The sequence below is a fragment of the Gobio gobio genome (genome assembly GCF_949357685.1).
Source record: "Gobio gobio genome assembly, chromosome: 15".
Lineage (NCBI taxonomy): Eukaryota > Metazoa > Chordata > Actinopteri > Cypriniformes > Gobionidae > Gobio > Gobio gobio.
In genome coordinates this window covers 47729623-47745377 of record NC_137108.1, presented here as the reverse complement: position 1 = coordinate 47745377, position 15755 = coordinate 47729623, and the positions used below count along the sequence as shown (strand labels likewise).

The window sequence follows — 15755 nt, the reverse complement described above, 5'->3', positions numbered from 1 at the left end:
GCCATACGGTGCTCTGCAGGGGTCAAAAAGGATATAAACAGTGCTTTGAAGTGATATATTCTTGAAAACTCAGAGATGTGGATTCGGACAGCAATTAAATGACCACACGACCTTGGTGTTTGTCAAAACCAGTCGGTAATTCGGCCGGGGATTTTTACGCGGGTGGTGGGAGACGGACGGCAATATAATCACTGACTAGCCCCTGTAAATGATGACAATACCTTCCGACCGCACGCGAAACAATTACCGGGGCTTTTCCCAGGACACAACATCATGTCACAACGGAATGAATGGATTCGCTCGCATCTTTTTTCCGCCGCCATTACTGAACTACAACTCAAACTAGCGCACAACATCATTCTCAGCCACTCCCTCTGTTCGCTGATTGGACCGGTAAAAATTTGTTTGGAGAAAACCTAAGACTATACCGCAATCCCAGACGGAGTACTGAAGGAAAATGAAAATTGAGCGGAAGTACATAGTTCTAGCCTGGCTCCGCCCTCCTATCCCTTTAATCCTGTGAAATTACTTTACAGCCGTTTACTGAAAAAAAAAATACATTTATTTCAATTTACAATACACTCTTAAAAATGGTGAGGTAAAAACAACCCATTTTGAGTCATTTTAGCAACACCAGAACATCCAGAGACCACATTTCCCACATGCCAGTTTTATTTAGGCTCAGTGTTTATAATGAGTTTTTTATAAATGAATGCCACCTTAATTTATGTTTGTTTTATACTTGCATTTTTCGTTCTTGCTCTGTTCTGAATACCGTTTAATTTCGTTTAAAGGATTTGTTGTTGAGTGAATTTGATTTGGCTCCTTAATGTGTGATGTTCAGCCATTTAGTGTGGATTTGAGCCAAGAACACACACTTGTTCTGTCCTTGCTCAACCTGTGTGATTGTTGATCCTCTGCAGAAGGCCTTCGAGCAGCTGCTGTCATTTAGAAGTGCGGTAAATCTTTGAGGAACAGTCGTGAGTCGTGTCATGCATGCCGTCAGATTCACACAAGCTCTGTTTGTCTGAAGTTTGGCTGGATGAACGTAAACGTCTGCTCTCAGACAGCCTCAGTGCAGCAGATCTGCTCCGGTGTTTTGATAAAGCAATGCAGACAATAGCCCTATTCACACGGGATTAGTATTACCTGGTGACCTCTAGTAATTTGTAATAATTGCGGAGGTTGTCTGTGATCTTTATCTCGTGTGAATCTGTTATTTGTAAAGTAAAAATTCCCCCGCAAATGACCTACCATATTTCGCTGAACACAGAGGTCCTGTGATAATTATTAGTCCCGTGCAAATCGGCATCTCTGTGATTTAGCCAGGATTTTTGAGGGTCGTATATAAATTTTGCAAGGTTTTTGTTTCTTGTTCGCATTTTTGTAAATTTTTCCCGAAGAATTTATAACGCGCACCGTTATAAATGCCTGAGCGGATGTGCACATTAGCCTATACTTTCACTTTAGAATTAGAGCCAATTTGGAAGCGGATTGCTTGAAAGGTGTGTTCTAGGGCTGTGCGATATTTAAGAAAAATGCGATATACAATACCTTGTTAAATTATGCAATACAATATTTCTTTACGTGTGTAAAATCTATTTAAATTATATTTAAAAAAATGATTAAAAAAAAAACTGAGAATGATACCATTTATGCGTTTCATATTCTTTCTGGAAAAAGAATGCAACGCTATAACTTCTGAAAGTGACCAGCAGTGTTTTAGCAAAAATTAATGTCACAAATTTGACAATATCATTTTTAAATCAATGTAAACAAAAATGTACTGCCAATAATTAAATACCAAAAACTCTTTGCTTTCTTTTTTGCAGGTTTACTGTGTTAGCAGGCTGTCACTTTAAGACCTAATGCACGGATCCTATTGACACGCATTCGGTTTCTTTTCGCAACTGATATTGTTCACTTAAAGCACAACCGACCGTGTTTACATGAATACTCATCAAGACATAACTGTGTGTGTATTTGAGAGTTCGAGTGTGTAACAAGACATGAAACAGAACTGAAGGGATCACTCGCTTTCAGAGAGGTGGCTTGTGACAGTTATTTTTCGCAAGTTATTGTGTTTAATAACTCTTTTTAACGTCAAGCAAGTCACATAAGTAGCAGTCGTGTGCCCAGTCTATTCTCTGCTATATGCGTCGACCTAAAACGTACACTTTTCACTATGTTGAAGTAGCCTATTAAAATCATTTGTGATATTGCGTGCTGTTGCGATATGTTCGTTTGCGATATTTCGATATATTGTGCAGCCCTAGTGTGTTCAATATCATTCTTAATGAAAAACACAAAAACAGAACAGTACAATGACAAGCACGCTTAAATGGGCGCTTTTACATTTAGCTTTGAAACCAAATCTTCCGCCGTCATATTGTCAGCTCCTCCTCATTCTTGTGATGAATGAAATCTGATTCCTGCTGCTGGTCTGTGCTCCGCTCAGTTTTTAATGATAATGTCTGTTCTCTAGCTGATCTAAATTATTTTTATTACTATAAAAAATCAAAACGACAGTGGGAAAGTGATGTAACCGGCTTAACACCGACTATCGCAACAATATAGCAGCACGCGGTAAGGAAGGAACTGTTGTTTATGATGTATCATACAGCTATATCTATAACAAAAAAACATTTACAAGTCTTGACATCATATCCGGGAGATAAGTCAATAAATATGAGTAAAATCACAGGCTTTGCTTATCCCGTGCGAATGTGCCACACGTAATTCAGATGTGGGGGGGTAATTTCTAAGGGTGCTTTCACACTCTTTTTGCCTGGACCGAACCCGAGTTCGATTACTCCCCCCTCCCCCAGCACCCGCTGGACTGTGTTCATATTAGAGATCGACCAAAATGGGTTTTTCTTTAGCCGATGGCCGATATGTGCAGCTGATTTTTAGGGCGGAGATCTTGAATTTTTCGCCTTCATTTGCATGCTTAAATGTCACACTAATAATAAGTGGATGCACAACATTTCTAAACTTAACTTCATTTATTGAACACTGACACTGACTTGAACCATCTCTCGAATCTTAATTTTGTTCACTGCACGGTATTAAAGGTCCCATGGCATGAAATTTTCATTTTATGAGGTATTTCAACATTAATATGAGTTCCCCTAGCCTGAATATTGTCCCCAAGTGGATAGAAATGTTGATCGGTGTAAAACCGAGTTCTGGCTGTCTTTCTCTGCCTTTGAGAAAATGACAGGCCAGACGAGCCAATCCTGAAGTCTCCTGGTTTGACGTCCAAGCAGGAACGGTTCCCTCCCTTTCCTCCGCCCAGAGAATCTGGCACGCCCATGCAAACACTCGAGATCATTAACGTTACTTGTGAACGAGTGAACGCTGGCAGTTTCTCAGTGTTTGGATGTACAAATGAAAACAGAAGTCTTTCTTCAGTTCCTTCTGATCTGTGATCATTGATTTCTTATGTGTAGCTTATTATTTATTATTTGTGCACACACTGCGGCTTCTCTCTCTCCCGACAGAACAGTGTTTTCGTGTTTTCTATCTTGTGAGTCAGTGTTTTTGTACGTCCTTGTCGCGTCTATCTGTTCTAAAATGTGCATACAGTCGTTTCTGCTCAACATAGAGAGCCACATCTTTAGAGATAAACTTCACACACGCCGAAGCTCGGCCTCCAACATCCCCGACCCCCAGTACTGCATCTGGCCCACAGCGGAGGCACCAAACGCGGCGTGAGATTAAGCAGAAGGGGGGTAAGCGTGAGGGTATCCGGCTAGGCTAGCCAGCTTTCCCCACAATAAACTGGATTACATTCGATTACTGCTGTTGTGTCTTTGTTTGCGCTGTGTAACGTTACTCAATGCGCGTCAATGACGCTATTCATATGAGTGGAACATATCTAGAAATAATGCTATACTCAACACTTACTAACTCGTTCATCTCGCTGTAATGGTACATTGCATGTGTTACAAAGTTGGTAGAATAATGATGAAGAGGACTCGGTGTGACTGGGACTCGTGTTTATTCAGAACTCTCAGATACAAACACAATAAACTCGCGCTGACTGACAGCGCTCTCATAACTCAGTAGTTACTATAAATAACTTTGTTAGCAATCGCTTCGTCTCCGTGATGTCCGGTTCGCGAACGAATCATTCTTTTGAATCGGTTCTTTTTAGTGAACCGAACCAGTTCACCAAATCGGACTGAATCGTTCTAAACGGTTCGCGTCTCGAGTCAGCGCTGATCCATAATTTACTAAAGTTACTAACTTTCTGACATGAGTGACAGCCCCTCCGACTAGAAATAAACTAATAACATGAAGTATATGCTAGTAACTACAACAGTTCACCCTGAACTGAGACGTGCTGAGAGAACTGATGAGAAGTGAACACAGATCCATCCGTGTCTCTGGCAGACTCGTGCCTGTGCTCGTGCCTCGTTAAACCACGCCCCCTCCGCTCATTTAAAATGCAAAGATGTCAGCCAATCACAACAGTGGGCGTTTTTACTGAAGTCTCAGCAGACACGCCTCTTGAAGCAGGGCATTCAGCCACAGGGCAAACAGCAGTATAGAAAAAATGCCTTTTATTTCTAAATTATGACATTTTATGATGTAAAAATCATACTAATAATATAAGTACACCTCAGAAAACACTATAAAATAATAGAAAAATGCCATGCCATGGGACCTTTAAAATAACATTTATCCAAAGTTAACCAAACTAATCAATAAGATGACCAAGTATTAATGATAAACATGGCCATAAATGTCATTCCCATTCTATGAAATGCATCTATACTCTATATCTAATTTGCATAGTAATGTGTTTTGTGGACAATATGTAAAGTAAAAAGACGTATAATAATGGGAGTAATAAAAAGGAATATTTTCATAAGAATATCCATACAAAACTGTATATTGTCAGAGAAATTCACTCAAATAGAATGTCCTCTACAGAGGAAAAACCTCTATTCTGGGTCTCAGGAGGATATTTCTGGCTCGTGCAGAGTGAATCCAGCAGTTATATTTAGATGTCACTTCCGAAACTTTGCAGCTTGCAGTTGGCCGTCGGTCCTCTTAGCAGCATGAAAATCAGTAGTTTTATTCAATGGATTTTATAGACTGTATAGCCTCGAGTTTCGCGAGCCTTTTTGCGTTTGCGTCATCAAAGCAGCAGCTGTTTACCCGGTCGCTTGTTAACGACTGCGATCGAGACAGTGGCAAAATGCATAGCGTTGCTCAACTCACTTTTATATTTTTGTTTTTGAACCGTTGGTTTTGTTTCCAAAGCTTCAGTACGTAATGGCACTTGCGTCTATATCTACCGCGAATGTACTGCAAAGGCTCTAAAAAGAACGATGAAGATGCTTGTCATACTCTCGTTAAGTTATGATTAAAGTCCCTGCTTACATACAAACCGAAATAACTAACTGTTCTCACGTCATGTAACGTTAACACTGTAGGTCAAAAACACGAAGGTCTACATTTCAGTGCCTCTCCATATTAAACTGGTTATATGTAAATTAATTTCATTTTAGATATGTTTAAGGTCTACATTATCTGTCCTACTAAGGAGGACTCCTATTTTGATAGGTATTATAGTCTCCGGGTAACGAAAGGAAGAGCTCGCACGCAGTTTATCTGAGTTGTTTTGCAGATACAAAGTTTACCAGTTATTAACTGCACTCGAAAAGGCATACGGTCTGTATATGTTTGTTTACTGTTAGTTGTATGAGTGTTTTTGTGTAATTTGCTGTGTATGTTAATTATAATTCAGCGGAGAGAGAGAGTTTGCGTATGAGACATTAATTCGCACTTCTTATGCTTTGTTTGTTCAGCTCTTACAATTATTTTTTGGACTGAATAACGATGCAATAAACTTGATAAACCATCAGTTAAGTTTGGCCATCATTCGGACGGGGTATACGCTACAATCTGTGTCCAAAAACATCTTGGGATAAGGTTTTCACACTGACAGCTGTACATTGTAAGATATAGCAACTCCGTTTGTTTGTCCGAGTTAGCAACAGTAACTAAGGGGGGCTTACCGATAGGTCAATTGAACCCAAAAGTGCTAGTGTGAAAGCACCCTAAATCACAAGAGGTCCCCAGATAATACTAATCCCGTCCGAATAGGGCTAATGTTTAATAATAATGATTGGAGAACGCAATGCTATCTCTCACCCAATTCGTACGTAATTGTACAAGGTGGCTAATTCGTACGACCTCAATAAATTAGTATGATTTGTCTAAACCGCAGTGATGAGTAGGTTTAGGGGGTAGGTCATTCGTACGAAATCATACGAAAATAATACGTACGTACGATTTAGCAAAACTCGTACGAGTGAGGTCGTACGAATTAGCCACCTTGTAAAATACGTACGAATTACCATGAGATTGGGGTTGGCAGAAGAGATTGATATTTACTAGTGTTTAGTAGGGATTAGAGCTGCACAATTAATCGTTAAAAGATCCCAATCTTGATTCAAACACCCTCGCGAGTTTATTTCTTTATCATGGCTGTTTCACTTCACACGTGTCAGTGTTTTTTTGCTGTCCGTGTTAATAAATGAGAGAGTTGGCTGTCACGCTCCCGATGTGAACGCTCTCATTCATTTCTATAGGCAGCGAAAACACGCGCTGCTCATGCTCCACTCACGCTTGTGACGTGAAACAGGCTTTAAACCAAAGACCTTAGGGACTTTTGGTTACCCTTTTAATGTACGATCATCACACTGCAACATTCAAATGTGCGTTCATGCTGCCGCTGATCCGGAGAGAGCAGCTGCCATGATAAACAGCTTCACAGTCTTTACAACCACACATTTTGTGATTTTTTTTTTATTTTATTTTTTTTTTTATTTTTTTTATTTATTTATTATTATTTTTTTTTATGCGTTATAAACATTTAAATAGCAGGGGGACAAATGTGTTCTGGGATAAAAGTTTGGTATAAATATCTAGCGATCAAGATCAAGCAAATCACCTTTTTGAAAGTGTTTTGACAATTGACGCTTGTATTAATTCAAGTCATCGCTTATTATGTCAGGAGATGGGGACGAGAAAAGTGTTTGTCGGTACTTTAGGGATACATCAATAACTGTAAAGAAACTCCAAGTCGTTTATAGAAGTATTATTGACATTATGCCAGAGCTGCCTTGGTCTCTGTCTGCCATTGTCTGTGATCTGTGTTTGTTTACTGTAATATTTACTAGTAAATTGTAGGCTACTAGCTACTTACTTGAATTCATAAAAACTACCATATATAATTTTTTCTTTTGAATTAAATTTCTATGAAAAGATTTCCCACAAATGTTGTGAATATTCACAGACTCTAGTCTACATCAGAGTTGTAGAGTTACAAACAGAGTTCGGTACTTAACCCTGCTATAAAAGTGTGCAGTAAAGTCCCTTTTAATTAACATCAATCTTTTTATCGTTTTTCTCATCTCTTGGGCTATTAACTGGAAAAAAAGCATGAACGTGAGTCAATGAGTTATTTAGATCACAGCTTGTGTGAAGGCTTCATTTTTGTAGCGATGAGATGTTGACATTTGGTATGTGCTACTGCTAATGACCAGGATGTTTAATTGGATGTGCTCAGTGTGTGAGCTGAACTGAACGCAGGTAACATGTTTACACTATCGGGCCTCACACTGTTTTCCCGTCTCTCAACACGTGCCAACATGCCCATATGCCTCAAGACGCGTGGCACTGTGAATAATTCACAGCCTCTCCCGGGGACACATTGTTGGGTGTTTGAGGGCCCTCACAACGGGCACGGTGCCAGCGTGAAGGTTAAATGACCTCATAATAGCTGAGGGAATCTGGCTCTGCTATTTTGAGTCTTTTTATATAACCCTGATCTAGGGATGGGCCCAATGAGCACAACTGTATCACAATACAGGTAATTCTTTATCACGGTTCCAGTATCGCAATATAGAATTTTTGTTATTTATTTGATTATATATATTTTTGTTTTGATGATCAAGCAAGACTAAACTGAATGAATGAAATTATGTATTTATTTATTGCATGATCCAGTGAAACTTAACTGTAGTGATTTTTTTGTATTTATGTTTATTATATTAATTATATTATATTATATTTTATGATAATTTTGATAATCCAGTGAAATTTAGTGATTTGTACTGTTTATGTTTATTATAGATGATATTATGTTATATTAATTAAATGATACATTTTTGATCATTTTTATAATCCAGTGAAATTACTTATTGTTATTTATTTACTTATTGTTGTTATTTATATGTTTATGTCTATTTATTGTTTTTTTTATAATCCAATGAAACTAAAATTAACTTATTTATTATCTATTTATTTGTTTAATAAATGTTTTGATAATCCAAAAAATATTTTATTATTTGTATTTTAATTTTTATAATGATTTTTTAAATATTAATACTAGGGCTGTCAAACGATTAATCGCATCCAAAACAAGGTTTGTGTTTGCATATATATATATTACACACACACACACACACACACACACACACACACACGCATGTATATTTGTAAGAAATATTAGCATGTATATGTATGTATACATTTATATAATGTATAAATATAAATATTTCATATAAACATGCATGTGTGTGTTTTTATATACATAATAATTATACACAGTAAACATACATATATTATGCAAACACAAACTCTTTTTGGATGCGATTAATCGTTTGACAGCACTAATTAATACACCGAATGTAACCAAACACAGGGTTTGAACTACTTTTAACTTGACATTCTCTCTTTGCGTCAGATGTGTTTTTGTAAAATTGCATAGCTGTAATACTAGGCTGCCTTCGAGTGTTTGTCAGTGGAGAATCGGACTCATTTCCTCCATTATGATGTAGCTACTGGACCTTGTCAACCAGTTAAACAAGGAAAGCCTATAGTGGCTTCTGTCTTTCGTTTACTTCCTGGTAGAGCCTTTCAGGCTTGAGGAGGTTTTAATTCAGCTCGTCTCCAGGGTTCTTCATCTGCTGACTGTGCTGTCGTGTCACACAGAGCTGCGTATGTGGTTACGTAGAAAATTGTAATGACTGACTTCAGTTGAAATGAAGATGACGTCAGTCTCTAAATAAACCGGTCCTAGCTAGACAGGACAGAGACAGAACAATGGCTCTGACATTTTTTAAGATATGCTTTCAGTTTAAAACAGCTCAAACATGCGTTTTAGTCTTGGACTAGGCTTAAGCCTTGTCTGTGTAAGCGGGGTTAGTGTTAGTGTCACGTTTGACCACCGATGAGCCGGTCAGATTGAATGGATCAGTCACTGGATGTGTTTGTTGCATGGGTTTCTCAGAGAGTAATTGCGTGTGTCCTTTAACAAACTCCTCGTGTATCTTGTTCTCACTCTGGTATGCTGTGTGACTTTCCATGAGTTAAGCCCTGTGTTTGTCTCCTGAAATCATTCAGCTGTCAAAGCGGTGCCTGACAAATGCACTCTAAATACCTGAAGCCAGCTGCAACAAACCCTTTTAGTTAAGAAAAGCTTTAGCGGTAATACCCTCACAGTTAAAACTAAAGCTTACGACAAACCAAAGATGATAGTCTCAAAGTCAATCGTTGGTTTGAGTGTTTTTGGCTCTCAAGAAAACCGCTTGCCTGGAGTTCTGGATGAATTGAGAGCTTTTTTTGCAGCTATGCACTGTTCTTTGTGACCCTGTCGTAATGCGCTGACACTCTTGACCTTATTCTGCAGCTCTGAGGTTCACACACCTGATGTCAGCAAAGCACCAGTTTTCACACTGCTGTCTCTGCAACTGACTGCGGCTCTGCTCAGTGATTGGGTTGCCGCATGGATAGTTACTTTATGGCTGTGAATAAGCTATTGAAAATTATTACTTAATTGCCATAAAATCTCATTTAGATGATGAGAGGAGGAATTCATATTCAAATGCTAATTAATGTTCACATTACAGCAGCCACACGGTGAAGTCCGACTATAACCTGCATTAACCTGTTAGCCTGCACCCCCGCTTTTGAAAAAATCCTAAGAAATGGCAGACTCAGACTAAAACCGATACAGTTAATGAATCCTTTGCACTAAAAGCATAAGTATGGTGTCATTTGAAAGCAGACACTTGGCAGTTTACTGTAAATTCAAAATGATCATTATTTTCATAATAAAACATAGCTATAATAAGCCTCAAGTTTTGTAAAGTTATTAGAAATATATTTGTATGAAATATCTTTATGAAAATAAAACTGAAGTTGGCATTTTAGCAATCTAGAAGTGCACTACAGCTGAAGCCACATGTCTGACCATGTTATGTCTGAAGATGATAACCTTGACAAACTTCAGAGTTTTAGACTTATTACTTACATCTGAAAGTCATTTGAGCTAATTTAAACAAATAAAGCTTAAGGAAGAATGCATTCTCACTCAGGTTAAGAGGTTAATCATCATCAGATTGACTGAACATAATGTGTTTGTGTGTCTTCCACCAGTTCACTTCTCTTCAAAATGTTGATTCATAAAAGCCTGTTAAACATGCATTCAAATTAGGATCAGCCCTATTTTTATTTTGAAATTATTTTAATTTATATTATTTTATTTTACATTATATTTAATTTTATATTTATTTTATATTTATTATTCATTTTTTATTTATTATATTGATTCATAAAAACCTGTATTGCAAATTTTTTTGTTTCTAAACTTTATTATAATACATTTTAAACCTGTTAAACATGCATTAAAATTAGGATCAGCCCTATTTTTTTATTTTTAAATTGTATTTATTTTATATTATAACATGTATTTATTTTTATTTTATATATCTATATATATATATTTTTTTATTATATTGATTCATAAAAGCCTGTATTGCAAAAATGTTTGTTTCTAAACTTTTCAAAAATGTTTAACCTGTAAAACATTCATTTTAACAAATTAGGATCAACCCTTTTTTATTTTATTTTGAAATGTTATTTATTTTTTTCGTTTATTTTTTTATTTTATATTTATTATATTATATATTTAGTGACATACTCAAATTTCGGCTACGGAAAATATATAGGAAAAAATAACTTTTGGTTTCGGCCATTCAATGTCCATTACTCGTTAGTTAGCTAGGAATAATAATAATAAAAAATAAAATAATAAAAAAAAATATATATGGGCATTTTAATAAATATGCACTTAATTACATATTCATTATATTTTTACTTAGCCTGTTAGTGATGTCTTCGTTAATTCATGTATGTTTGAATAAATCTTTGATGAAAACAAGTTTTTAGTACAGCCCCATGTAAACGTTTATATTTCAGCATCAAATTGAACAAAAAAAAAACAATTATATAATTTAAAAAGTTTATATAAAACTGCCTTAATTCAAATTTAATCAAAACTAAAATAGAAAATGATTTAAATTGCACCTGAGTTTTCGCTAAATAAAAGCATTGAATTTGGTTTTTGGTAAAAATTCATTTTGATGCATCGCTGATTATAATAATAATCGATGAATGCTGTTCATCTGTCTTTATCCATCCTTGTTGTTCTTCCTCTTTTAGGGTTCCACTTGATCCCTCGTTTGCCCGCTATCGTACCGGAGAGCTGTCTGCTAATCGTGGTGGGCCTGCTGGTCGGTGGTCTTATGAAGCTGGTAGGCGAGGTTCCTCCGCCGCTGAAATCCGACATATTCTTCCTCTACCTGCTGCCTCCCATCATCCTCGATGCGGGCTATTTCCTGCCCATACGACCCTTCACTGAGAACCTGGGCACCATTCTCATGTTCGCAGTGGTGGGGACCCTTTGGAATGCCTTCTTCGTTGGTGGTCTGCTGTACGGGGTGTGCCAGCTGGAGGGCACTTACCTGGCGCAAGTGGACCTACTGTCGTGCCTGCTGTTTGGGACCATCATCTCAGCCGTAGACCCTGTGGCCGTGCTGGCTGTGTTTGAGGAGATCCATATTAATGAGCTGCTCCACATCCTGGTGTTCGGGGAGTCTTTACTTAATGACGCCGTCACTGTGGTGAGTACACTGAACTTACAAACAAATATATGTCAGGACTCCAGACTGTGACCAAAAGGTTGCATTTTGCGACCTTTTTTTCTGCTGGTGCGACTAAATTTTGTTAGAGGTCGCACTGGTGCCACCACCACAGTGCCCAACTAATAAGTAGGGTTGGATATCGTTTTTTTTCGATACCAGTGCCAAACCGATACTTTTAAAACAGTAGCGGTGCCTAAACGGTGCCTGAATCGATACTTAAAAAAAAAAAAAGAGCCACAAAACGTGGTGGATGACATTAAAGAATAGCTTTTTATTGAATTTTTTATTATTATTTAAATTAAACAATTTATTAAACGTTTAAAGTATACTTAAATATATAAATATAAATAAATACAAAACACAATTTACTTAACAAATTCACAGTAAAACCTAAGCCATCTAACCCAACTACAATAGGCCTAATTTAACACTAAATAACAGTTACACCCGGTCATGCATAGAAAAAAAAAAAAACGTCATATACCACAAAACTGATATAGCACTAACTCAAGTCCTTCACTCTCTGTGAGAATTCACTGCACACTCTCACAGCTCAATTTATCAGGTGATTGAGCCCTTCTGAAGAGGCATCTCGTTTCCTTAACTGTTTTTCCTCAAACGGTTTGACCTCATGCTTTGAATGAGCTTCTGTCTCAAGTGGTCTATGAAACAAATTATACTTAGAAGGTGATCAATGAAAGAAGTCAAACATGATTTCAGGCGTTTGGTGAAGTCCATTTCCACTAATCTAAGGAGTATTTGTTGCCCATCTCAGCTGGGAAGTGGTAAATGGATGTTTAATGATACTATTGAACGGATTTCATAAGGAGTCTAAAGCTGTGTAGGTCAGCATAAGAAAAGAAATACTGAATGTGGATGTTTACAGATATTCTTATAATAAGCAAGAAGCCTACACACTCATAGCAAAAGTACTAAACGAACTACTTACTAAACGGGAGCACTTTACAGTCAGGTCAATTAATATTTACACTAATAGTTATAGTTAATGTGATAAACTAACATTAACACAATTTGCAATGCATTTGTTACAATGTTAGCTAATGAAAATACAACTGTTAATTGTTAGTTCATGTTAGCTCAGGCGAGATACTAGCAGATATTAACAGAACTTTTGACTTTTATAATGTATTAGTAAATGTTGATATAGGTTAATAAGGTGTGATGTAAACAGGTGTGACGAGATTTTTCATCGAGGTGAAAAGCTGTCTCGCGATATATTGTCATGACGAAGTGTGAGGGTGAAGTTAGCATGGATTATGCCACGGCAACATTTACATAGCACCTCTGTTGTTTTGATATTTATAGAAATAAAAACAATTTAATTCCAGTGGATAACGGTCGCTTCAATTCCATCAGCTCATCCAACACAAGCTCTTCGAGCCGTACATAGTGCAAAGCTCTGCCACTGATTACTGATGACATGACGAGAAGACTGACAGGACGGTGACGGAGAATTCGTTGCGCAACAGAAGCGTCAGACAAATGTCTTTATCTTTTAAAATGCGCATTCAGCCCCACCGCTCCCTATTTACAGAGTTATGGAATTATATTTTGGACAATATTAAAATGGAATTGCAAATTGTATTTTTTTTTTTATAAAGAAAATGCTTTTATTTGAAAATCATTTTCATAATTCATATTTAGATTTTTGTATTGAAAGTATGGTAAATACTGGTAAAATGTACAAATGATCATATTTAAAAATAAACACTTTTAGGCATAGCATAAAAATAAACCGTAGCCCTTCTGAATTATATAACATTTAGGCTATCCATCTCACAGTGAAAACCATTTAGCCTAACAAAATTTCCTTAACAGTAGAATCGTATTGTAGTTTTTAAATCTGAGTACCGTCTTGCTTTTTAAAATCACAGACGTTGAAAGTGTGGTCATGTCAGCGAGGTACACAAACATGACAGTCACGTGGCTCTTATGCTGCGTTCACACCAAACGTGAATAGAGCGTCTGGCGCAAGTGATTTCAATGTTAAGTCAATGGAAAGGCGCGTTGGCGCGCGTCTGGAGGTCCTGCAGCGTGGAAGCCGCGTTTCGCGTGACGCGAAGGACGCGAATCCGCCTCATTCGCGCGTACGACGCGAACTGGACGCGTCTTGCGCGATACGTGTTACACGCAAGTAGTGCTTTTGTGCATTCACGCGTTTGAAGCGAATTCGCGTCTAATGCCTGAGTTGAAAAAATTGAACTTTGGCGTCAATTCACGCCACATTATTCAATCAGGAGCCTGCTCGCCACGGTCACGTGGTAAAGTGACGTGATGAGAAACCCTGCATAATTTAAAAATACTACTATTGTGTCACAAAATGTAGTTTTAAGACTTTTTCAGGTGAGAATGTAGTTGTTTAAAGCTCAAATCTGTGGTTTATTTATAAAGAGAGCGCCTATTTAAAAAAAAATGTAGGTTCAGTGCATGCGTGTAACGTTACCGAACGGTTTCCGGGTGCTATCTTTAACAGTTCACAGTCAGCTTGTTTGAAGCGTGGAACACACTTCAATCCGAGTTCCCACACGATCATATTAAGTATTCAGTCCATTTTATCACGAAATTAAAACGATAAAAGCCGTTTTGACGCTCTATGTGGCGTGACTGGTCACTTCATGATCACAGTTCAAGCGGCCGCGCGACGCGCGATCATCTCTGAAGGCGATCGATCATCTCTTACTAAAGAATAAACATGAATGACCATTTGAAGGTGTGTTGACGATATATTACAACTTACTGTCATGTATATATATGGTGTAATCGCTAAATCAGTGTTTCAACAGCGGAAAGACGTCAATATAACTGCTGTAAACTAAACAATGTCATGTAACGTTAGCATCACATTTAACGTTGACTCAGGCAGTCATTCAGTGTCCACAGAATTGTATTCACTAGAGAAATCAACTCTTTCACTAATATATGACCTATATTAGCCTATATATTCATTATATTCTACTTAACCTGTTAGTGATGTCTTGATTATTTCATGCATGTTAAATAAACCTGTGTATAAATTATTATATTTCAACAACCAATCGGAGAAAAAAACTATTTTATAATTAGATTTAGTAGTTAATGCAGAAACTGCCTTATGTGAAGTTTACATTGCATACAAGGTGTTATTTGAGTGTTGATTATTATATCTAAACATAAATAGCAAGTGAATTTAGGCTAATAGTTTGGGCTCTGTTGTTAATCTTTAATATTAATGTGCAAGTAAGGGCTCCCTATATAGTTTACAGCAATATCTTCAATACACTTTTAGATATAATTTAATTAATTCAAGGACAGACACTTTTTTTCTTCTTCAGTAAACCACTGTTAAATCTAAAAAGCAATTTTGTAAAACCGCTGTACCGAACCGTGATTTCAAAACCGAGATACCGAACCGTCAGTTTTGTGTACCATTACACCCCTACTGTCAGTCTTTTATTTTTTGTGTCATGCGTCACAACACTTCCTTGAGTTCCAGGCATTTCCGTGTTGTAAATAAAATAATTTTTTTAAATATTAAATGTGTCATTCTCTTTAAGTCACGCTCAGAAATGTGTCATTTGCATATTAACCATATCAACGCATCACATCGCGCATCCTCCATGTTGTTACTGTCATGTGACCTATCAGTTGCGTCGCTTGACCGCCATTCATAAATACTCTCCTGTGGCCTCATGGGATAGTAAAGTGTCCATCGATTGCGGAAGTAGTAGGTCGTTTGGGGTATTTCAT

General features: G+C 37.2%; 1 protein-coding gene across 1 annotated transcript in view; it reads left to right on the top strand.

Moving 5' to 3' along the window:
• Nucleotides 1–15755, top strand: part of slc9a1a (solute carrier family 9 member A1a) — an 80308-nt gene that overhangs the window by 34099 nt on the left and 30454 nt on the right. The window contains exon 2 of the mRNA XM_079836734.1: nt 11527–11987. Within this exon, the coding sequence (XP_079692860.1) occupies nt 11527–11987 (461 nt within the window). The remainder of the gene's footprint in view (nt 1–11526; nt 11988–15755) is intronic.